Source organism: Lolium perenne, chromosome 4 (genome assembly GCF_019359855.2).
Source record: "Lolium perenne isolate Kyuss_39 chromosome 4, Kyuss_2.0, whole genome shotgun sequence".
Lineage (NCBI taxonomy): Eukaryota > Viridiplantae > Streptophyta > Magnoliopsida > Poales > Poaceae > Lolium > Lolium perenne.
Window position 1 is genome coordinate 40,536,592 of NC_067247.2, and position 22,345 is coordinate 40,558,936.

At 42.6% G+C, this 22,345-nt stretch overlaps 2 protein-coding genes across 3 annotated transcripts; one reads left to right on the forward strand and one right to left on the reverse strand.

Moving 5' to 3' along the window:
* Window positions 1-1,481: 1,481 nt before the first annotated feature.
* LOC127292255 (F-box protein At2g23160) lies at window positions 1,482-3,862 on the forward strand. Its single transcript, XM_051321618.2, has 2 exons — window positions 1,482-1,700; window positions 2,470-3,862. Exon 2 carries the CDS (start codon window positions 2,480-2,482, stop codon window positions 3,677-3,679), a length of 1,200 nt encoding a protein of 399 aa, XP_051177578.1. The 5' UTR covers window positions 1,482-1,700; window positions 2,470-2,479; the 3' UTR covers window positions 3,680-3,862.
* A 5,937-nt stretch (window positions 3,863-9,799) lies between these two features.
* Window positions 9,800-16,965, reverse strand: LOC127292256 (plant cysteine oxidase 4). Of its 2 annotated transcripts, none has more exons than XM_071818570.1 (7): window positions 16,813-16,965; window positions 16,610-16,731; window positions 14,204-14,451; window positions 12,885-13,048; window positions 12,633-12,780; window positions 10,420-10,620; window positions 9,800-10,323 (listed from the first exon to the last, which is right to left on the reverse strand). In XM_071818570.1, exons 3-7 carry the CDS (start codon window positions 14,301-14,303, stop codon window positions 10,199-10,201), a joined length of 738 nt encoding a protein of 245 aa, XP_071674671.1. In that variant the 5' UTR covers window positions 14,304-14,451; window positions 16,610-16,731; window positions 16,813-16,965; the 3' UTR covers window positions 9,800-10,198. The 2 variants fall into 2 exon arrangements, with proteins under 2 accessions (XP_071674671.1, XP_051177579.1); XM_051321619.2 differs by having other exon boundaries at window positions 14,204-14,427; window positions 16,813-16,964.
* Window positions 16,966-22,345: the final 5,380 nt, after the last annotated feature.

Sequence of the window (22,345 nt, forward strand, 5' to 3'; positions counted from 1 at the left end):
TGGTAGACTGTATGGTTGAGATAGACTCTTTTTTTTTGTGGGAACCAAACAACAGGGTCCAAAACTGTCTGCATAGCACGGACCTTAAAGCAGTCAAAAAGAGCCTCGGGCCCGGCTCCACAGCTACACCCGAATGTGGCGTTTCTCCAGGGCCAGACCCATTGCAAACGAAACCGCATGAAGATTCCTTGGGTTTTCAATGCCAGGTTGTTGGACCCTCACATGACAGCCTCACATGCATGCAGGACGCAGCCACAACCAAACAATCAGCCCAAAATCTCTTCACAGCCCAATTTTTTTAGCCCAGGTCACCAAACGAAGTGGAAACGTCTTTTGCACCGTTTCCAATGGGCCAGGCTCTACTGGGCCAAAAACGTGTGTTGTTCTGGGGCCTAGCTCCACGGAAACTTCAACCAAACGCGCCCAGAGTTGCTACTACTGTACGGGCAATTGGACTTGCTACAAGCCGATGGAGTGCGATTCCAAGTGCTCTCTTTCCTCCTCCTGTCCTATTGTACTTCCATGAAACCGGACCATGTTAAGGGCATGTACACTGGTAGCAACATCAAGTGGTCGCTCCACTGACACCACATCAGCACAGGCTGATGAGGCCATGGCTCATGCCTGCTCCTGCCCAACGCACTTGTGCCCTGCGAGCATGCAAAACACCGGTCCAATGAGCTTCCATCGTTTCCCTTTCCCCTCCTGCTTTTTCCATCTTTCTCATTGTTTTCTTCTTCTTTTACGTGAGGATCCTGCCTCCTCCGCAAGCAGCGACTACTTCACCCGAACCAACTTTTGGTGTACACCATGGCATCCGAGCCTAGGTGGATCTTTAGGGAAGTAAGTTGGGGCATACCATTGGGCATGCCATGGACGGATCCAGGCACAAGCCCAGGGGGGCGAATGCCCCCACTCGATTTTCTGGTCTCTTTGTATCTGGCCCATAGAATAGGGAGTTGCCCCCACTCAGCCCAATACATTTGCCCCCATTACTCAGTTTTTCTGACCTGTTTTCAAAGCCCCTGTATGGAAAAGCATAACCCAGCTCATCTTTTTTTTTTTTTGCCCCCACTCATTTTTCATCCTGGCTCCGCCCATGGGGCATGCCCTAAATATGCTTCACCTTTCCGTATGAGTTTGCGCCTTTTCACATTGATAAATATGCATGTGACTGCAACCACATGAAAAAAAACTATCGTGGGTTTGGGAAAATTTTACTACTTTATTAAAGAAAGCTATAATTCAAACGATTGAACGAAAGAAAACTTTACCTTTTAGTGCTCACTTTCCACGACTGTTTCCTCCTCCTCTCCTACTGTACTTCCATAAAATTGGATCATTCTTACTTGTTAGGAGATGATAGACAATAAATTACTATGAGTAAAATCGGTGGATAATCACATTTATAATCCAAATGAAAAAAAAGTAGTATCTTGGGTTCGATCGAACGAATGAAACGAGACACACCGATCCTTGCGCTGCGCTGGCCCAACAAGGGTCCATTCCTACCTCAGATTGTCAACTGAGTTATTATTACTCTACGGCGGCGCACCACCACAGGTCAACAGTTCGACAAATCCACTCACCGCAGTCTGCACACGGCACACTGGACAAGCGGACGGCGGCGCAGCAGCGGCGACCCTGCACCGCAGTCTGCAGATCCAGGAACTCCGCTCGTTCCTCCGGTCGGTGCTTTGGTACGGTACATTATTGCTCCCATATCTAGTTCCTGAATCTTGAGAATGGGGAAGTAGGTTTACCCTTGCTGGATCTGGTCCTAGTTTCCACTGTCGGATTCGCAGCCGCATCAGCCAAAACTGCGAACGGAAATGTGTTTAGTCGTGGCCACAGCTAGCTGGTAGTGTTGGGTAGTGAGCAGGACGTTAGCCGGTCAAGGGGATCCGGCCTGAAGACGCCCTTGTAGGCCAGTGTGTATGTTGCAGAGTGGAGAGTTGACTCTTTAATCAACCATTTTTTTTTCTGGAAGCATCTGGCGATTTTTAATGTTAAATCTAAAATGGTTGATGGAAGACAAACAAATATTAGATGGATGATGACAAAACGTAGAAATGGAAACGGGTTAGTTACATGTCAAGCATGGCTTATTTTAGAACTTGAACAACATTAGGTGTGGAAATGTTGACGTTTATGTTTACTGATGTGGGGAACTCTTTCCACTTACAAATGACAATTTCTTGCACAACCCAGCAATATCAAATATGTCCTTCTATTCTGACATATAGAATATCTGTGACCATAAGGCATGATCAGATTTTTTTTTTTTGAGGGCCACACATTTGGTAATTCTGATGTAAGCCACAAAATCATTGACGGGGACCAACAATAATGTGCATATGTTGTTTTTGGGGTGAAGCTTTCCTAAAGTTTATAGTTCAAATGACATTTACACACGTACTGTATTGTTTCTCAGTTTCTTATGATCTGTTTTCTTCTCTTTCGATGCAGATAAGTTCAGATGCTAGGTTGGCTCAGAAGAGATAGAAAACCCCAGCAGGGGATGTCCACATCTGTACTACCTGACGAGCTGGTGGAGGACATCCTGTCTCGACTACCGCTGAAGTCCATTTGCCGCTTCAAATGTGTCTGCAAGTCTTGGCTTGCCTTCTCATCTAATCCACACCGCCGCCAGAAGTTCCCAAGAACACCTGCTGGTCTCTTGTACCGAAAATGTGAGCCTGACGGACCTCCCTCGTGTCTTGACACTTCGATCCATATCGCCAGACTTCCTGCAAGTGACAGGGAAATCGACGCAAGACTTAACTTTGTGCCAGCACGTTATAAGTACTCAAACCTTGAGGATTGCAGCAATGGCCTACTTCTTTGTTATCAGGGAGGAGGTTATAAGTTTGAAGCATTTTCCGACGCCATTGTGTGCAATCCAGCAACTAAAGAGTGGATGGCTATTCCACATACTGAACCTGGACCGCCTGTCCGCCTTATTGATCCCAGGTTGTGTTTTGATCCATTATGGTCTCAACACTTCTATGTCTTCAAATTCCAGATTCGGCATACTGGCAACATTGAAGTTGAGGTATTTTTCTCTGAGAACTCCTCGTGGTCTGGTTGTCTTTGGGAAACTCAAGATCCATTTTGCAATGCGTCACTCTTTGTCAATGGGGTGTTGTACGTGATGCACCTTTGCGACCAAGAAATTCTGGCGCTCGACGCACCTGACACAAGTGCACAATGGCTCAATCATCGGGTCATTCAGCTGCCAGGATTTGCAACTAGGACAGAAACGTTTAACTGTTGTGATGGATGTCTTTCGCAGTCATCAGGCATCTTATGTTATGCGAAACAAGAACTGGATGGCTGCGCAGTGCGAATTTGGTGTCTGGAAAGCCCTGACAAGTGGGTAGTGAAGCATCGTGTAAGGATGACTGATGTCTTCAAGAGAGATGTGTTGATCAGTAGGAAAGTATTTTGGCGTTTCGACTATGACATCCTGGCTTTTGACATGGAGAGGGAGCTAGTCATCCTTGACGACAAGAAAGCTGATAAGATCATCTCCGTTAGCATCAGTACTGGAAAAGGCTCACAGTTTCTAAAGATTCCAAAAACGTTCACTGAACCGTGCCGCAGTCTATTCTATGTGCCATACTACGGCGAGGTTCCATCTTTAGTGCGCTCGATGGCCCAGGATGAATTATGCTAGTAATACTCTGCTCTGTAAGCACCTTTTGTGCATTAGCTGCTCGAAACACCAGTATGTAATGTACTAGATTGTTGGCTTTGTGTGCCATTTGTCTGAATCGTGTAGTAGTACTTGACTTTTCTGCCTGTCAACTCTGATCCAACTTATGCTCATTAATATGGAAAACTGTAGATTAATTGCCTCTGTTCTGTTGTTGTTGCTAGCATGTGGATACATATCATGGGCACTTGGTCGAATCACTTGCTTTACTACACTATATTCAGACCTGTCAGGGCATTTCAGTAGCAACTACTAGTGAAGCTGAGACTGTTTCAAGGCTGCTCACGAGTTCAGCATGTTGAAAGTACCTTGGTAACTTGCTAACCGCAGTTCAGTGTCTTGAGTCTCCTCTGCTCTTCAACTTGTCCAAGTGAAAACCTGTACCCAAGCTTTTAGTCTCGTGATTGTAGAATGTGATTATCATGCTCAGTTTATAACTGCGCTGGATATGGTGAATGAATTAAGTATACATGACGCCATCAGCACAGATCAAGATGTTGCGGTGCAGACATAAACCTGAGAATGGTCTGAAAAGTAGACGACCTTAGCCGAACCAGCACGAGTAAAACTTGCAGCCCAATCTCGAGTAAACCCAGTCGATATTTATGTGATGGGGAAAACGAATCCATGGGATCGTGGTGTTGCTGTAGGCGAGTTCTCCTGGATCTGCCGGTGCACTGTTAATGTCAACGTGGTGCAATGACGGTGGTGGCGGTGGTCTGACATGGAGGAATATGATCGCAGAGACGTGTTGACGGAAAACAGAAGACAGTGAAGGGATGCAGTGCCTGAAAGCGGAGTCAGTGAGCTATAGTGACTGTGAGTGATTTGCGAATTCCCGATGTATCCCAAGCCCATACGAACCAACTTTCGTAGAAGCAAAAGAAAATTCCTCAATACTAACACTACCCTCCATTTTTTTTCTGCACTTTAGTAGGACTTATGTCAAGCAGAGAACATCTGAATTTGACAATACAATGCACGTATTTGTTGTGCTCGTGTACAAAGTGTACATCTCCTCGTGGGATATATATCCAGCTCCCCAAGAATTATGACCATGTACTTGTACGGTTGTCATCTGCAACAACCATATCGTTACTCAGGTCACGTGCTGGTATGTTACATCTAGCTACAAATAGTAGAGCTGAGACAGGTAGTACTCAGTTTCACAATTTATACAAATCGATCATTTTGGCGAAGAAGAACAGTTGAGTTCACGGAAACTAAAACAAGGATTATCAGAGTCAGGGATACCACGAATCGTCAGTTTTTGCTAAGGACACATAAAGTTTTATCCCAAAGAATAAATATTCCACTGTTTACATAATGAGATGGACTAATCGGTCCGCCACGGCGCCACACCAAATCTGTTTTTCTGGAATTAACATTGGGTGAGAAGCCCATGGCACTTGTTGTACCTAATGACAAGAACTCTCCTCTTCTCAAAAGAAGTATATACACCTTCATCTGTTTTTCTGTGCTGCTTTAGCTGTGAGATGCTAGTATTCTCTGTTTTTGCTGGTTTTGGGAGTAGCTGGGATGGCAGCTATTTCCCAGCAAAAATTTGAGAACCTGTGTTGAACTATGTTCTTTTCTTTCCCTGTAAGATTTGGCTTCTTTTTTCAATGAAAAATGGAGCTGGGGGAGACCCCTGTTGATCTAAAAAAAAAAGAGCTACATAAATACATCACAGACCAGCAGCATTACAATCAAAATGAAATAAACGCTGCTCTTCATTCATCCAGATCAGGTCATGTACATCGTAGATCACATGCAGGTTGCGGGTCGACTGAATGATGCTTGCTCTACTAAGCCATATACAAGTGATAATGCATCCTCAACTGATTTGTGATCCATTTATGTGCCACATTGTTGGTTTTGTGTGTCACTTTGTCTGAATGGTGTAGTAGGACTTGCCCTTTTAGCCAATGAACCATGACGGAACTTATGCTTGCTTAATATGGAAAAGTGCAGATTAAGTACCTCTGCTGTGTTGATGTTGTTAACCTGTGGATGAATATCCCGGACACATGAGTGGAATTACTTGATGACTGCATGTTTTCAGACATGGATACATGCAGAGACATGAGCGATGAGACGTTTCAGTAGGAACTGTTGGTGAAGCTTAACTGTTTCATTGTTGCTGACTGCAGCTCAACATGTTCAAAATATTTCTTGTAGCTGTGTGTCTCTTCTGCAATCCATCTACTACTTGCCCACCTCAGTTTCTTACTGTACTTCGTATGGTGGATTCATCGACTCTATGTTTCGGCTGGTCTGGTCCAAGTAGGTGACTATGTTGTACGTGGAGATAACCCACTTGAGACAGTGTATCATCGTTGTCATGGGATTGAGACAATGAGACAAGCATGTTTTCAGAGGCGGGAAGAGAGCTCTTTAAGATGGCAGGCACTGGGTGCATATCACTTATCAGTCGAATAGGACTGCATCTTAATCTTCACACACGCAGCTGTCAATTAGGTGCAATACTTGCTCGATCAGTGCTATGCATCCATGCACAAATGGTTCCACATGGACGCCATCTGCAGAGATGCAACAGTTGCAGTCTGGAACTAAACCTGAGAAACTGAGAATGGTCTGAAAAGTAGACCATACAATACATCAACCGAGCCTGCACGAGTAAACTTCGCAACCCAACTACCCAACCTCAACTAAACCTACTCATTATCTGCTGTAAAACAAATCCACTCAGCTGCAGACAACGGACCATGTGATGGAGAAAACGAACTCGTTGGGTTGAGGAGAAGACCAATGCCAGTTCTCTTGGATCCGTCGGTGCACACTGCAGAGTCGACTAACGACAACATGGTGCCCAGACGTCTGAATCGTGTAGTAGTACTTGCCTTTTCTGCCTGTCAACTCTGATCCAACTTATGCTCCTTAATATGGAAAATTGCAGATTGATTGCCTCTGTTGTGTTGATGTTGTTAACATGTGGATAAATATCCTGGGCACATGGTCGAATCACTTGCTTTACTATACTATATTCAGACCTGTCAGCGCATCTCCGTAGCAACTACGAGTGAAGCTGCGACTGTTTAAAGGCTGCTCACGTAGTTCAGCATGTTGAAAGTACCTTGGTAACTTGCTAACTGCAGTTAAGGCCTTAAGAGTGTCTCCTCTGCACTTCGTCTTAAACTTGTCCAAGTGGGAACCTGTACACAAATTTGTAGTCTCCTGATTGTAGAATGTGATTATCATGCTCAGTTATCCACGGCTTCTTGTACCAATTTTTCCTGGCACATTACTAAATCTGTTGGCGCTAACTCACTTCTTTTTAATAGATAGGCAAGGTTGTTGTTCCGACCGATAACTCTCTTATAAAGTTCATTAATGTCCAAAGTTACTACTTTGTCTCCAGTTTTTTACTGCGCTTCATATGGTGGATTAATTAACTATATGTGATGACATGTTTGTTATTTTTCTCTAGGATCATCATTGTCATTGGGCATAGAGCTCTTGAAGATGTCAGGCATGTGGCACTGGTGCATATCAATCGAGTCGGACTCTGCATCTTAATTTCACGCTAGTTATTTATGCGATGGCTAAAACGAATCCATGGGATCGAGGTGTTGCTGTAGGCGAGTTCTCTTGGATCTGCCGGTGCACTTTTGATGTCAACGTGGTGCAATGATGGCGGCGGCGGCGCTGGTCTGATGTGGAGGAATATGTTCGCAGAGACGTCACTGGAAGGGAAGTAGTGCCTGAAACCTACATTGGTGCGCTATAGTGCCTGTAAGTGATTTGGGAATTCCTAATGTATCCCAACAAGCCCATACGATCCAATTTTTGTAGAAGCAAAAAACTTCCTAAGTACCAACACTACTCAGTACTAATTCGTAAAAAGAAAAAACTACTCTCCAATATTTTTTTGGTTTCTATATTTTAGGAGGACTTCTGTCAAACAGAGAACATCTTAATTTGACAATGCACGTATTTGTCGTGCTCGTATATAAGTGTACATCACCCGTGGGATATATATCCATCTCCCCAAGAATTATGACCATGCACTTGTATGGTTGTCATCTGCAACAACCATATCAAATGGTCAGCATAACAATCTTTACTCACGTCACGTGCTGTCATGTAACATCTAGTGACAAATAGTAAAGCTGAGACAAGTAGTACCCAGTTTCACAATTTATACAAATCGATCATTTTGGAGAAGAATAACAGTTGAGCTCAAGGCAACTGAAAGAAGGGTTATCAGAGTTCGGGAGAATACGCATCGTCAGTTTTTGCATGGACACAAGTTTTATCCCAAAGAATAAATATTCCACTGTTTACACAATGAGATAGACTAATCGGTCCACCACACCAAATCTTTTTTTCCTGGAATTATCATTAGGTGAGAAGCCCATGCCACTTGTTCTACCTAATACATCATGACAAGAACTCTCCTCTTCTCAAAATAAGTATATACTTCTTCATCAGATGATAAGAGCTACATAAATACATCGCAGACCAGCAGCATTACAATCAAAATGGAATAAACGCTGCTCTTCATGCATCCAGATCTGGTCATGTACATACATCGTAGATCGCACCCAGGTTGCGGGTCGACTGAATGATGCTTGCTCTACTAAGCCACATACAACTGATATTGCATCCTCAACTGATTCTCGATCCATGTATGTGCTAGATTGTTGGTTTTGTGTGCCACTTTGTCTGAATGGTGTAGTAGTGCTTTCCCTTTTGGCCTATGAACTATGATTGAACTTATGCTTGCTTAATATGGAAAACTGCAGATTAAGTACCTCTGCTGTGTTGATGTTATTAACATGTGGATAAATATCCGGGACACATGAGTGACATTACTTGATGACTGCATGTATTCAGACATGGGTACATGAGAGATGATGAGACGTTTCAGTACGAACTACTCGTGAAGCTGTTTCATCGTTGCTGACTGCAGCCCAACATGTTCACAATATCTTTGTAGCTGTATGTCTCTTCTGCAACCCATCTGTTACTTGTCCAGCTCAGTTTCTAACTGTACTTCGTATGGTGGATTAATCGACTCTATGTATCGGCCGGCCTGGTCCAAGTAGGTGACCTAATTGTAGGTGGAGGTAAACCACTCGAGACGGTACAGTTTACTCGTTTAGTTTGATCTAGGATCATCGTTGTCATGAGACAAGCACGTTTTCAGAGGCAGGAAGAGAGCTCTTTAAGATGGCAGGCACTGTGTGCATATCACTTATCAGTCGAGTAGGACTACATCTTAATCTTCATACACGCAGCTGTCAATTAGGTGCAATACTTGCCCGATCAGTGCTATGCATCCATGCACAAATGGTTTCACATGGACGCCATCTGCAGAGATGCAACAGTTGCAGACTTGCAGTGCGGAACTAAACCTAAGAAATTGAGAATGGTCTAAAAAAGTTGACCATACATCAACCGAGCCTGCACGAGTGAACTTAGCAACCCAAGTACCCAACCTCAACTAAACCTACTCATTATCTGCTGTAAAAAAAATCTACTCAGCTGCGGAAGACCAAGGCTAGTTCTCTTCGATCCGTCGGTGCACAGTCGACTACCGACTACCTGGTGCCCAGATGGCATCGGTGGTGGTGATCCAACGTGAAGAACTATGAACCAGGGGAAGTGAAATATATCGAGGGAAAACACAAGATGGTGAATTGGGAATTCCTGATGCATCCCAAGCCTGTACGTCCAAAATTTCGTAGAAGCTAAACAGTTGCCTCGATTAAACACTCCTCTCCAAGTTTTTCCTCTATATATATTTTAGGAGAACATTTGTCAAATTGGGCAGTGCACATGTTGGCTGTGCTCATATAGAAGTGTACATCTCTCACACGGGGTATATATATTCAGCTCCCATAAAATTATTATCATACACTTGTATGGTTGTTATCCGCAACAACCATATCAAGTGGCCATCATGATTATCTTCATGTTACATCTAGCTACAAATAGTACAACTGAGTATCGATCATTTTGAAGAGTAACAGTTGAACTCACGGCAACTGAGACAAGGGTTATCAGTTTGTGAGTGGACGCAGCATTGTCAGCTTTTTGCAAGGACACAGACAGTTCTATCCCAAAGAATATTTATGCAGCTGTTTACATAATGAGATGGACTAATCGGTCCACCACACCAAATCTTTTTCTTGAATAATCATTAGGTGAGAAGCTCAAGCCACTTGTTCTACCTAATACAACATGACAAGAACTCTTCTCGTCTCAAAATAAGTATACACTCCGTCTGACAGAGCCACGTAACTACATCACAGACCAGCAGCATTATACAATTAAAATGGAAGAAACACCGCTATTCATTCATCCAGATCAGGTCGTGTACATTGTAAATCGCAGGCGGCGGGTCAACTGGATGAAGCTTGCTCTTCTAAACACACATACAACTCATACTAGGAGCCTGCACTGCATCCTCAACTGATTTGTGATCCATGTGCAAAAGTGGTATAAACCTAACTATCTCCTTATCACAGGGCCTTTGTACAGACCTCTAGCAACAACAAATCCCTCGGGAGGCTGATGGTCCTCCAATTCCTCCAACCAGACTACCTCGGAGCTATCTATTTCACTCGGCAAAACAACTGAAAGTGTTGAAGGAAATGTTAACACAGCTCAGAACTGGCATCACGGAATATAATAGATAAAACCAGTAATCAAGTTTCAAGAGCTGTGTATACCAGGTGGTTCCTTCACTGAAGACTTCCGGAAGTATGAACAGTCTCTCCCCTTCTCAGCAGAATATGGTGGAGTAAGAACGTCAAAGAGCGCACAAGGTGTGATGGCTCTGAAAGTGTGGATGTTACCACCTCGATCAGGATAAAGAATGGTTGTCTCTGGCGCAGTCATTTCACGATCTCTTACACACCTTGCTGGTCTTGCTGCACCGGAGTCAAGCTACATAATCTTATTAGTTGGTACACAAATTATAAACAACCAACATAATGATTTAAATAAGGAACATTTGCATGATTGACAAATGATCCATAATAGTAGTTTGTGCTGCACAGCCATTTTTTGAATTTGTCAAAATTAGATAGCAGGAAATACGTCAGTTCTTCAGATGCATCACATTTAACTATCTGTCATTGGTTCAAGGTGTTGGCTAGCATTACCATATTCTGAGTAAGAATGTCATCAGTATTTAACAACTTCTTAGCAACTTGCTGTGTAACAATAGGCAAGTTGCACTGCATTGTACAACTGAGATGTGGCGTAGGGTGTGGAAAAAGATGGCATGTCACAGAACATGTCATCACAGATAGTGCTCCAATAACTGACAACATCAGTAGAAGTTTGAATCAGAGCAACATCAGCAGAACTGTCAGTGAGAGCGAAGACCTTTAGAATACTCAACAATTAAAATGACCCATTTACTTATGAGAATAAAAGGTAAGAGCATCACTGACGTTGATGTTCTGCTGCATCTAGTTAGGGGCTCTTCATCTATTCTACAAAAATTTACTGCTACATCTAAAAAGAGGCTTTCAACTAACTATTGCTCCTCCATCCATAAATACATGTCGATTTGGAAACTGACAGGGCCTTCCATACCAATATAAAAGCACCACTTAGGTGGGATACTTCTAACCTCGATCATCCAAAAACTATTAATCCCTTCTCCTTTAACTAGTTACAATCTAACAGCTGAGAAAGCAGATACCCTCCTATAATCTCTCCCATAGTGACAGTTCAACTACCTATATCAGATTAATCTCTAAAATCAAAGCTGGAGAGTAGAGACATAATGTTTGCTCCACTACACTGTTCTCATTCCTCTCACTGTTCTCCCTGGTTCTCTTCCTTTCCGGCAGCACTGCCAGTCTGCCACTGCGTGTGGAGGGAGGCTGCAGTGAGGTGCTCACTGCCGATCACTACAAGGGGCGCCGCCTTTGCAAGCAAAAAGAGACCAATGTCAACTCTTCCGACAGCACAGGCCGCACCTTGCAGGCCACCGATACCCATGGCTTTATGCCGACACAGCTGCTGCTAGAGAAGCGAAAGCTCCAGGATCTTTCTCATAATAGAAGCCTCCAGAAGGTTTAGGCCCCCATAGACTCTCTTGTTCTCCACACCATTCATGCCCAGTGTCTGCATTGTTGGTGCTTCTCCCCAATACGAATTTGGTTCTCTGTCACACGTTTCCCTCATCCCGGTGTGGATGTTAGAGGTAGGAGCTAGATTCAAGGTTTCGGGGTGTCTGGATTCAGCTGACGCTAACATTTGTTTTCTGCATGGAACCCTGGTAATATCATTTGATTCCAATTGTGTGCATACTTTTTGCATAAGGATCTGTGTGGACATTTCTAGATAATGGATTGACATGAGGGTTTGGCTGTCCATATTTCACTCTGCAGATTATTTGTGATATTTCACTCTGCAGACTATTTGTGATTATTTGAGGCAAAAATATTTAGCAGAGGGTTTCCATCGGTATTCTGAGCAGTGAGCACAACATTGTGTGCTTGGACATGAGATTAGGGCGAGACAAGCGCAGTCAAAAGTAAAGAAAACGTGCCCTAAAACAAAGATTCTATTACGTATCTGAAAGCGTTCAACCTTCAATTGCACACAGAAGGATCCTTTATATGCTTATTAGGAGACTTGCCATGCACATGCACGGTTATTAGTATCAATTTAGGTCAACACATACTGTGCTGATTTGATATAAGAAATGTACGAAAAAATTGTTTTCTTACATAAAGCACACTTTTTACTTCTGTTTTGCGTAGTAATTTGCATTTCCATTCATTTAGCGAGGAAAAAAATCAACAAGGAACTAGATGAAATGATGAATCATGAGTTGTATACTAGGTATCATGCACAAACAGATTGACAAATCATGTGACTACGGCCACTGTCGCATAGAAGATTTCCAAATGGTAGAACTTACGCTTTAACGGGTCAGTTGGATCAGCTACATCGATCCAATCGTAAGATTCAGCCTGCAGCTTGCCATATAGAAGCTTGCTCAGCACAGTCATTGCTGGATGATTGTGAAGAGGAATAACTGATGACGGCGGCATACAAAATATACCCATCTGCAAAATAAATTATCAAATTCATTACTTGTAAAAAAGGAGGAATTTCATGTATTCATTTGAAAATGCACACTTTAAGTGAGATAGTGAACAAGAGATCTTACAGAGAAACTATCGGATTCATGAATGTGCAGATATTTGATTGGGGACGCGTTCTGATTAGACCCACCACGCCCTCGTCTCCCGTTCTGTTGACGCACAGAACTATTCCAAGTACGTGCAATTTGTGCTTCGTTATCTAGGCCAAGATCTACAGGTCTGATCTCATCTGGGAATACAAAATAAAAAAGAAGAGTGAGTTTGCCAATGCTCATTGCTCTGGTTTCGCTGAATCAGCTAGAAAGCAAGTTTACCCAACATTAGCAATGGAACAAACTAAAAACTTCAGTACACCACATCACAGAATCGTATCAAACATGCAGATAGACATTGCAGCTAAGGAAAAAAAAAGTCTTGTTAAAGTAACTGCCACATCTTGTCTGTCATCAATTATCGCTTTACCAATTTTGCTTCCATTTAGGCAATTTAATCAAAGTTCTCTATCCAAATGATGGAGTTTCTTGATAATTTCTTTTTGTGGTGTTTGCTAGCTCCTGACAGTAAACATGGCATTCATGTGGCATCCATGTCACCCAAAACCATTTGTCAAATTACTTCGGGGTGAAAAATGGATCGTCTAAATAGTTTGAGGTTACAATTTCAACTGTAAGTTTATGTTAAGAATGGAACTTCTCCATTAAAAATTAGTTCATTGTTGGTCATAACTCTGCATGTACACTAACAACTAAGACAACTAAGGAACTCCAGTACATGAAAATGGTACAGAATTCTTGTCTTATTAGTTGGCAAGTTCATATTGTTTGCCAGCAAATGTAACCAATGAGATTTTTGAAGGGCTCTCGGGACATTTTTTTAAATCGCAAAGCATGGAACATTTTCAATAAAAAACATTACACTAAAGCAGAACTTCAAATGGTACATGTAATCGAGGATGAGGTGCACTAAAAAAGAAGCAATCAGTTCAAGCAAGTTATAAGTTTCCCTTGCATCCATCATGTTCATATTTTGTATTCATTGTTGTCTTGTTGGTACCGTGTATTAAAGAAACAGTTAGAACTAACTTGGCAAGGTTACCGGCAAAACTTCTCTATCATTGCAACAACTGACTCAACTTCGTTCAGTAAGATACGGTTACTGAGAAGAGCATTACACTGGGCTAGCATATGATCTATCATCCAGTTAGGATGAAGAACATTAGACAAAAAGTAAAAGACGATGATAGCAGTTGGCAAGTGAAAAAAAAAATGTTAGGAGATGAAGGATATAAAGACTCTGCAACCAGATGATGTATATACCCTCTACCATAGCAATACCGAACAAAAAATAACTCCTACTATTCAAAATAGTATAAAGTTTGACTCACCTAACAGTGCACGAACTTTCTCGAGTGCTTCTTCAGATATGGGTCCATCTGGAGAAAATGATACTTTACATGCATCAGACAGGTTCTTTATTTTTGGCATCTTGTCCGGAAATGTATTGCTGAGAAGATAATGACTGTCAAACTTCGGAAGGCTCTGTCCGGATTTGCAACCCACAGACGGGTGGTCAATTTGATCCACAAACACAGTTTTTCAGTCTTTGCACCTACCAAAACAACAGCAGTAATTTCTGACAGTATCCATCAATACTCAATACGATGTTTAAGATTGAAGAAACATATGGTAACCAGACAGCTATTACATGATTTATCATGAAATACAGTGTTTATAAATGTTGTAGAAAATGCAGGGCCCATAATAGTTTTAGATGATTATACATATAAATCACACAAAATAAAGCAATTGCAGAAGTTTCAGTAAGAAACCAAATTACAGTGTAAAGCCTTTTTGGGGAAACTGAAGTTTGAAGGTAACACCTGAAGAAGCAAAGATCGTCTTCGCATATCCTCAGGACATATTACTAGAAATTTAACTCTGGAAACTGGAACAGATAGCTAAGCTATATGAAATGCTACCACAGTGCCCCAGCCAATAGCACATGCACAATATTACATGTAATCCATACGTTCTGCATACACTCGTTGATGGAAGAGCAATGCAATAATTTTACATAGAATAGACATAAAACACAGCCCCAAGAGCAAGTGGATTAGGGCACTTATGCGCAAACAAATCCAACGCCATAATGCAACCACTCATTTGAAACATCCAGCCCAGATTCAAGCATAGCACAGTAGACATGATAGATCCACTCACAATCAAACGTGATCAAGTGAACCATCACAACAAGAACAGCATTTTATGAAAAAACCTATCATAAGGTCAGATCATAGCTATCCGACAGTGAAATAAAACCAAAGATCGATTGACCCACCAGAAGGCGCAGCTGCTGGCCTCAAGGAGGAGCCTAAAAAGTGGGCCTGATGAGCAGCGATTGAAGCTGGGAGGAAGCCCGCACTAGCGAATTGGAACAGCTACAGGAGACCGGTAAGCGCCTTATGGCTCGGGACTTTGGTTCAAGGTTGCCGTGTCCGTGTCTGACCCAACGTTGGACACCATTAGCCCCTTGTGGGTCACTTTTCAACACTGAATTTTATCATTTAATAAAGTTTTCTGTTTATCTAAGTGAAACAATGTCCTGGGTATCCGCCAATATTCATTTTCTGTTTAGCGTTAAACTCACCTACACAAAATATGTGCTCATACACTATATTAACCATGATATATTGATTATTTTTTCGATAAAGGGAATATATTAATATCAAAAGATACCAATTACACCCAGCCTCTGCAACAACGCACCACCCTAATGGCACTACGGATGCACACAGCCAAAAAAAGGAAAAGAAAACTAAGAAACAAGAGTCCCGCTACAGTATCTCGGGCCTAACAACAGCAATACATCCACCGCCAAGACAACACCTGAAATACAGACTCTCCAAAAACGACGCCTCCAAGAAGGGAACAGTGCTCTAACACCGTCGTCGCCCGATCAAAGATCTTAGGTTTTCACCCTGAAGATAGTCCCCGCTCTCAAAACAATGCCTCCAACAAGGTCATTGCCAAGCACAACCAGTTAAGGCCAGACCTTGGGTTTTCACCCTGAAAGAAAGGTAGGACTCTGAACTTCACCTGTGTTGTCGCCCCCACTTTCATACCGCTGCTGTGATATATTGATTATAGAACTTATACTAGCATTTTCATATCCAGTTGGGGGAAGGAAGTGAGATGAAAACAGAATCATGAATTTGAAGGCACGTGGTGGGCCCTCCAGTGGGGAAACACGACATCATTTAAAGAAAAAAAATTATTTGCCTCTAAATGTGATTAGGGTTAGCCGTTTAGTGATGCATTACGAGATTATGTTCGAGTAGTCTTTGCCTCTCCAATATTACGCACAATCTTTGAAGTTTGAATGCACAAAAAAAAAAGTACTGCCAAATGAGAACTTCACAATATGGTTTAGTTTGTTGACGGATGTTATTTCAAGTTCGTTACTCTTTATGATGTATTTATAGATCATCTAGAAGTAAGTACGTATCATCTTGAACCAAGCCACAGTCCCTCGGGAGTTCACAAATCAAGGAGACAAGTGGTCTTCCAGACCTAAGCAAGCATGCTCACATAAGTAGCATCATTCTTCCATACTTTGTCGTGTAGATACCTCAATTTCTGATACTGTCCCTTCTCAACTACGGGCCCTCATCTAATACTCTTCGCTGTACTCTTCCTTTTCCAGGATGTAATTCCACAACTAACTTGAATGATTCGGAAAGGGGATATCAACAGTGCAGGACCGAATCAGATCTTGAGGTCTAGGGTTGTACCTCGGGTTGTGTGGAGGAGATCAGCAAACTTGGCGAAGATGCGGCGCTGCCAGCGAGGTCGTTCGCGGTCGCAGGCTCAGGGTGTTGGTCGCCGGCGTCCTCCCGGTCGCCGGCCGCTCTAGCTACAGAAACAAGCGGTAGGGAGGGTTGTCAGAGGTCAGAGATTGCGAGAGAGGAGAGGGAGAGGAGAGGGAGCATCCGACCTCCCTCCGAAGCCCGCCGGCGCCGGCCGCCGTCGCCAGGAGGGTGAAAGAGAAGGGGGCGGTGAGGAAGATAGGGTTACTGCAGAGAGAGAGAGAGAGAAATGGTGAGGGACAAGAAGAAACCATTCGGGGGCCGAGAGGTGAGGAACACGTGCGACGCCGCGACCGCCAGCCTGATTCCTCTTGTCTGGCGTGTTTTCTCCGAGCATCTCAAACACACAACACTGACCGTCCGATCAGAATCTCTGCTGTATCTGGTCCGTCCGCTCCAACCTGCTGGCCTCACTGGTCATAGGTCTTCTATTATGGCATCTATTCCCTCTTTTTAAATTAGTTGACGCAGCAGTGTCTTTGACATAAGCAGCAGTGCTTTTAGTTTTGTAAAAAAACATATTTCCGTGATTCTAAAAAACCTGAAAATAAATGTGCACATGCATATAAACATTCTGATGGTATGCTGTAAATTTCGGATGAGAATATGTGGTATTTTGAAATATAATAAAAAGAAAATTTTCTGACAAAAATCAAAATTTTCCATTCCTATACACAACCACAAACATGTTATTTTTCCGTAGCTCAAAATATAACGTAACTTCTCCCAAAACTTTGCGCGTGTATTCAGACCATGTGTATGCATTCATAAACTTAGCTTGCATACATATAATGTCGATAATATACTCTCTAAATTTTTATTCAAATTCTTTTTGATATTGTAAAATATTTTCTTGGGTACCAGGAGGCAGGAGCACATGCTCCCAAGATCAAAATTGATTTTCCTTTTTTATAGATGAGTGTTTAGTGACATGGAACAGTCTCTCTTGGAGCACTTGCATGGAAGTAAGTTGCCTAGTCATGAAGGATAGAGATTTGGTGTACCCGAGCACCAGTGCTCCTATTTTTTTAATATTTCAAAACTATACTTCTGTGTTCCAAAAAATCATAAATCGTTTTTTTTTTTGAAAATTGATATTTTTTGTGTTCGGTGTGAAAAAGATAAACAAATGTCTTGTGAAAAGCTTTTTTTAATACAAAAATTTGTCTTTTTTGCACACGACACAAGAAAATGTCGATTTTCCGTGAAACGACTTTATGAGCACAAATCATGTTGAGAGGGACGCCCCAATTTTTTAAAATCTCTTTTACCATTTTTAACTATATTTAAAAGTCATAAAAAAACCAGGAGCATATGCTCCCGGGTGTAAAAAAAGCATCGTCCCATTGAAAACAAGTTGTATGTAATGATAGCAACCATGTAGACATATGTTGGTGCTTAAATCGTGTAATATCTTTGCTAGCATTGTTTTCAAGCACTTGCAACGACCTTCTAAAATTTTACAACTAGAAGCTAGAAAGTTTAGATAAATGTTTACGATGGGTAAACCTATTAATTTTTAGTCAGTTGACGTCGACCCATGGTTTATATTTTACGGGAATATTTTTTACTGCGCATACATCTTTTCTCAGCGGTAATGCATTAATAGCTATAAAAATCTCAATTGCAACTGCTACGCGGACCACCTTTACTTAGATGCAACCCACTTGTAACTCACTAACTAGCACAATCATGACCCAAAACCAACTGTTGAAGCTCTAAATTAATTACCCGTTCGACTAAGAATTAGCAAAACCATTTTAATTATTGGCATGTTCAATGTAGCATATTCATCCTATGGTGCAAGGTATGGTAAGACGACCTAACGTGTCTTGGTCGGCGAACTTGATCCCTGACATATTCATGTGAAGCTACTGATGTCTACTCACGCTTCTATTCCTGTAGACAGTGTTGGGCCTCCAAGAGCAAAGGTTTGTAGAACAGCAGCAAGTTTTCCCTTAAGTGGATCACCCAAGGTTTATCGAACTCAGGGAGGAAGAGGTCAAAGATATCCCTCTCAAGCAACCCTGCAATCACGATACAAGAAGTCTCTTGTGTCCCCAACACACCTAATACACTTGTCAGATGTATAGGTGCACTAGTTCGGCGAAGAGATAGTGAAATACAAGTGGTATGAATGAATATGAGCAGTAGTAACGGCGCCAGAAAATAGCTTGCTGGCGTGCAGTTGATGGTAGTAATATTGCAGGAAGTAAAGATGCAGTAGAACAGAAAATAAGCGATGATTGCAGTATTTGGAAACAAGGCCTAGGGATCATACTTTCACTAGTGGATACTCTCAACATTGATCACATAATAAAACCACTACACTCTCTTGTTGGATGATGAACATCATTAATTGTGTAGGGCTACAAGAGCACCTCAATGCCGGAGTTAACAAGCTCCACAACATTCGATGTTCATATTTAAATAACCTTAGAGTGCATGATAGACCAACGCAATTATACCAAGTACTAACATAGCATGCACACCGTCACCGACAGACTATGAAAGAAGGAATAGATCACATCAATACTATCATAGTAATAGTTAACTCCATAATCTACAAGAGATTACAATCATAAACTACGCCAAGTACTACATGATGCACACACTGTCACCATTACATCATGGAGGAGGAATAGAGTACTTTAATAACATCACTAGAGTAGCACATAGATTAATAGTGATACAAAGCTCATCATATGAATCTCAATCATGTAAGGCAGCTCATGAGATCATTGTATTGAAGTACATGGGAGAGAGATTAACCACATAGCTACCGGTACAGCCCTTAGCCTCGATGGAGAACTACTCCCTCCTAATGGGAGACAGCAGCGGTGATGAAGATGACGGTGATGTCGATGGAGATGCCTTCCTGGGGCACTTCCCCGTCCCGGCGGCGTACCGGAACAGAGACTCCTGTCCCCCAGATCTTGGCTTCGCGATGGCGGCGGCTCTGGAAGGTTTCTCGTACCGTGGCTTATTCGTCTAGGGTTTTCGCGACGGAGTCCTTAAGTAGGCGGAAGGGCAGCCTCGGAGGAGTCTGATACGCGTACAGCACGCGTCCGTTGGGAACCCCAAGAGGAAGGTGTGATGCGTATAGCGGCAAGTTTTCCCTCAGTATGAAACCAAGGTTTAATCGAACCAGTAGGAGCCAAGAAGCACGTTGAAGGTTGATGGTGGCGAGATGTAGTGCGGCGCAACACCAGGGATTCCGGCGCCAACGTGGAACCTGCACAACACAACCAAAGTACTTTGCCCCAACGAAACAGTGAGGTTGTCAATCTCATCGGCTTGCTGTAACAAAGGATTAGATGTATAGTGTGGATGATGATTGTTTGCAGAGAACAGTAGAACAATTGCAGTAGATTGTATTTCAGATGTAAAGAATAGGACCGGGGTTGATACGTCCAATTTGCATCACTATTTTATATCATAATTTGCTGTTATTCATTGATATATTTCATATTGGGACACAATACTTATGTTATTTCATCTATTTTGCATGTTTCATCATTATTGGAGGATCAAGCACCGGAGCCAGGATTCTGCTGGAAAAAGCACCGTCAGAACGCAATATTTCGGAAGATCAACTGTGGAAGGAAATTATACCAAAAATCCTATTTTTCCAGATGACGAAGGAAGCCAGAAGGGGGAGCTGAGAAGGCCCAAGGTGGGGCCAGACCACAGGCCGGCGCGGCCCATGGCTGGCCGCGCCACCTTGTGGTGTGGGGCCCCACAGCCCCTTTCGCCTCCTTTTCTTCGCGAAACCCTTCGTCCCGAAAACCTAAGCCACAGAGGGTACCTCACGAAGAGTTACAGCCGCCTCTGCGGGGCGGAGAACACCAGAGAGAAAAGAGCTCTCCGGCGGGCAGGAATCCGCCGGGGAAATTCCCTCCCGGAGGGGGAAATCGACGCCATCGTCACCGTCATCGAGCTGGACATCATCTCCATCACCATCATCATCATCTCCACCATCATCACCGCCGTCTCCACCGCTGGACACCGTCACCGCCGTAGCAATTTGGGTTTGATCTTGATTGTTTGATAGGGGAAACTCTCCCGGTATCGATTTCTACTTGTTGTTGATGCTATTGAGTGAAACCATTGAACCAAGGTTTATGTTCAGATTGTTATTCATCATCATATCACCTCTGATCATGTTCCATATGATGTCTCGTGAGTAGTTCGTTTAGTTCTTGAGGACATGGGTGAAGTCTAACTGTTAGTAGTGAACTATGGTTGAGTAATATTCAATGCTATGATATTTAAGTTGTGGTGTTATTCTTCTAGTGGTGTCATGTGAACGTCGACTACATGACACTTCACCTTTATGGGCCTAGGGGAATGCATCTTGTACTCGTTTGCCGATTGCGGGGTTGCCGGAGTGATAGAAACCTAAACCCCCGTTGGTATATCGATGCAGGAGGGATAGCAGGATCTCAGAGTTTAAGGCTGTGGTTAGATTTATTCTTAATTACTTTATTGTAGTTGCGGATCCTTGCAAGGGGTATAATCACAAGTATGTATTAGTCCTAGGAAGGGCGGTACATTAGCATAGGTTCACCCACACAACACTTATCATAACAATGAAGATTATTTAGCCGTATGTAGCGAAAGCACTAGACTAAAATCCCGTGTGTCCTCGAGAATGTTTGGTCATTATAAGTAAACAACCCGGCTTGTCCTTTGCGCTAAAAAGGATTGGGCCACTCGCTGCAATTGTTACTCTCGCACTTTACTTACTCGTACTTTATTCAATTGTTACATCAAAACCCCCTGAATACTTGTCTGTGAGCATTTACAGGGAATCCTTCATCGAAACTGCTTGTCAACACCTTCTGCTCCTCGTTGGGATCGACATTCTTACTTATCGAAAATACTACGATATACCCCCTATACTTGTGGGTCATCAAGACTATTTTCTGGCGCCGTTGCCGGGGAGTGAAGCGCTATTGGTAAGTGGAATTGGTAAGGAAAACCTTTACTGTTTGTGCTGATATTATTTCTGCCTGCTGCTATAAGTCATTATGGAGAGATCTTCTCTTCAATTTCTATTTGGGAAATCTACTACTACTGCAACGGTAGTGGATGAGGCGCCAGGTGAGGAAGTGATACCATATAAAATACCTATGAAAATTATTGAACGTGTTATGGATAACCGCTATGAAGGGGATGGAACTGTCCACCCTGGAGATCATTTATTGTTCTTACATGAATTATGCGGTTTATTCAAGTGTGCAGGTATTGCTATGGATGAAGTGAGGAAGAAACTATTCTCTATATCGTTGTATGGTAAGGCGGCGCATTGGTATAAATTACTGGATAATGGGGATTCTCTTGAATGGAATGATATTGTGCCCCGGTTTTATTCTAAGTTCTATCCTCCAAGTGAAATTCACAAGGATCGGAATCGCATATATAATTTTTGTCCTCGTGATGGAGAGAGTATTGCCCAAGCTTGGGGGAGATTGAAGTCTTTAATGCTCAAATGCCCCATTCATGAGCTTCCTGGTAATGTTATTATTGATAATTTCTACGCAAGACTTTCTTTTCAAGACAAGACCTTGCTGGATACTTCTTGTTCTGGATCATTTACACGCAACAAAGAAGAGTTTAAAAGGGACCTTCTTGATCGGATCCAAGAAAATACTGAAG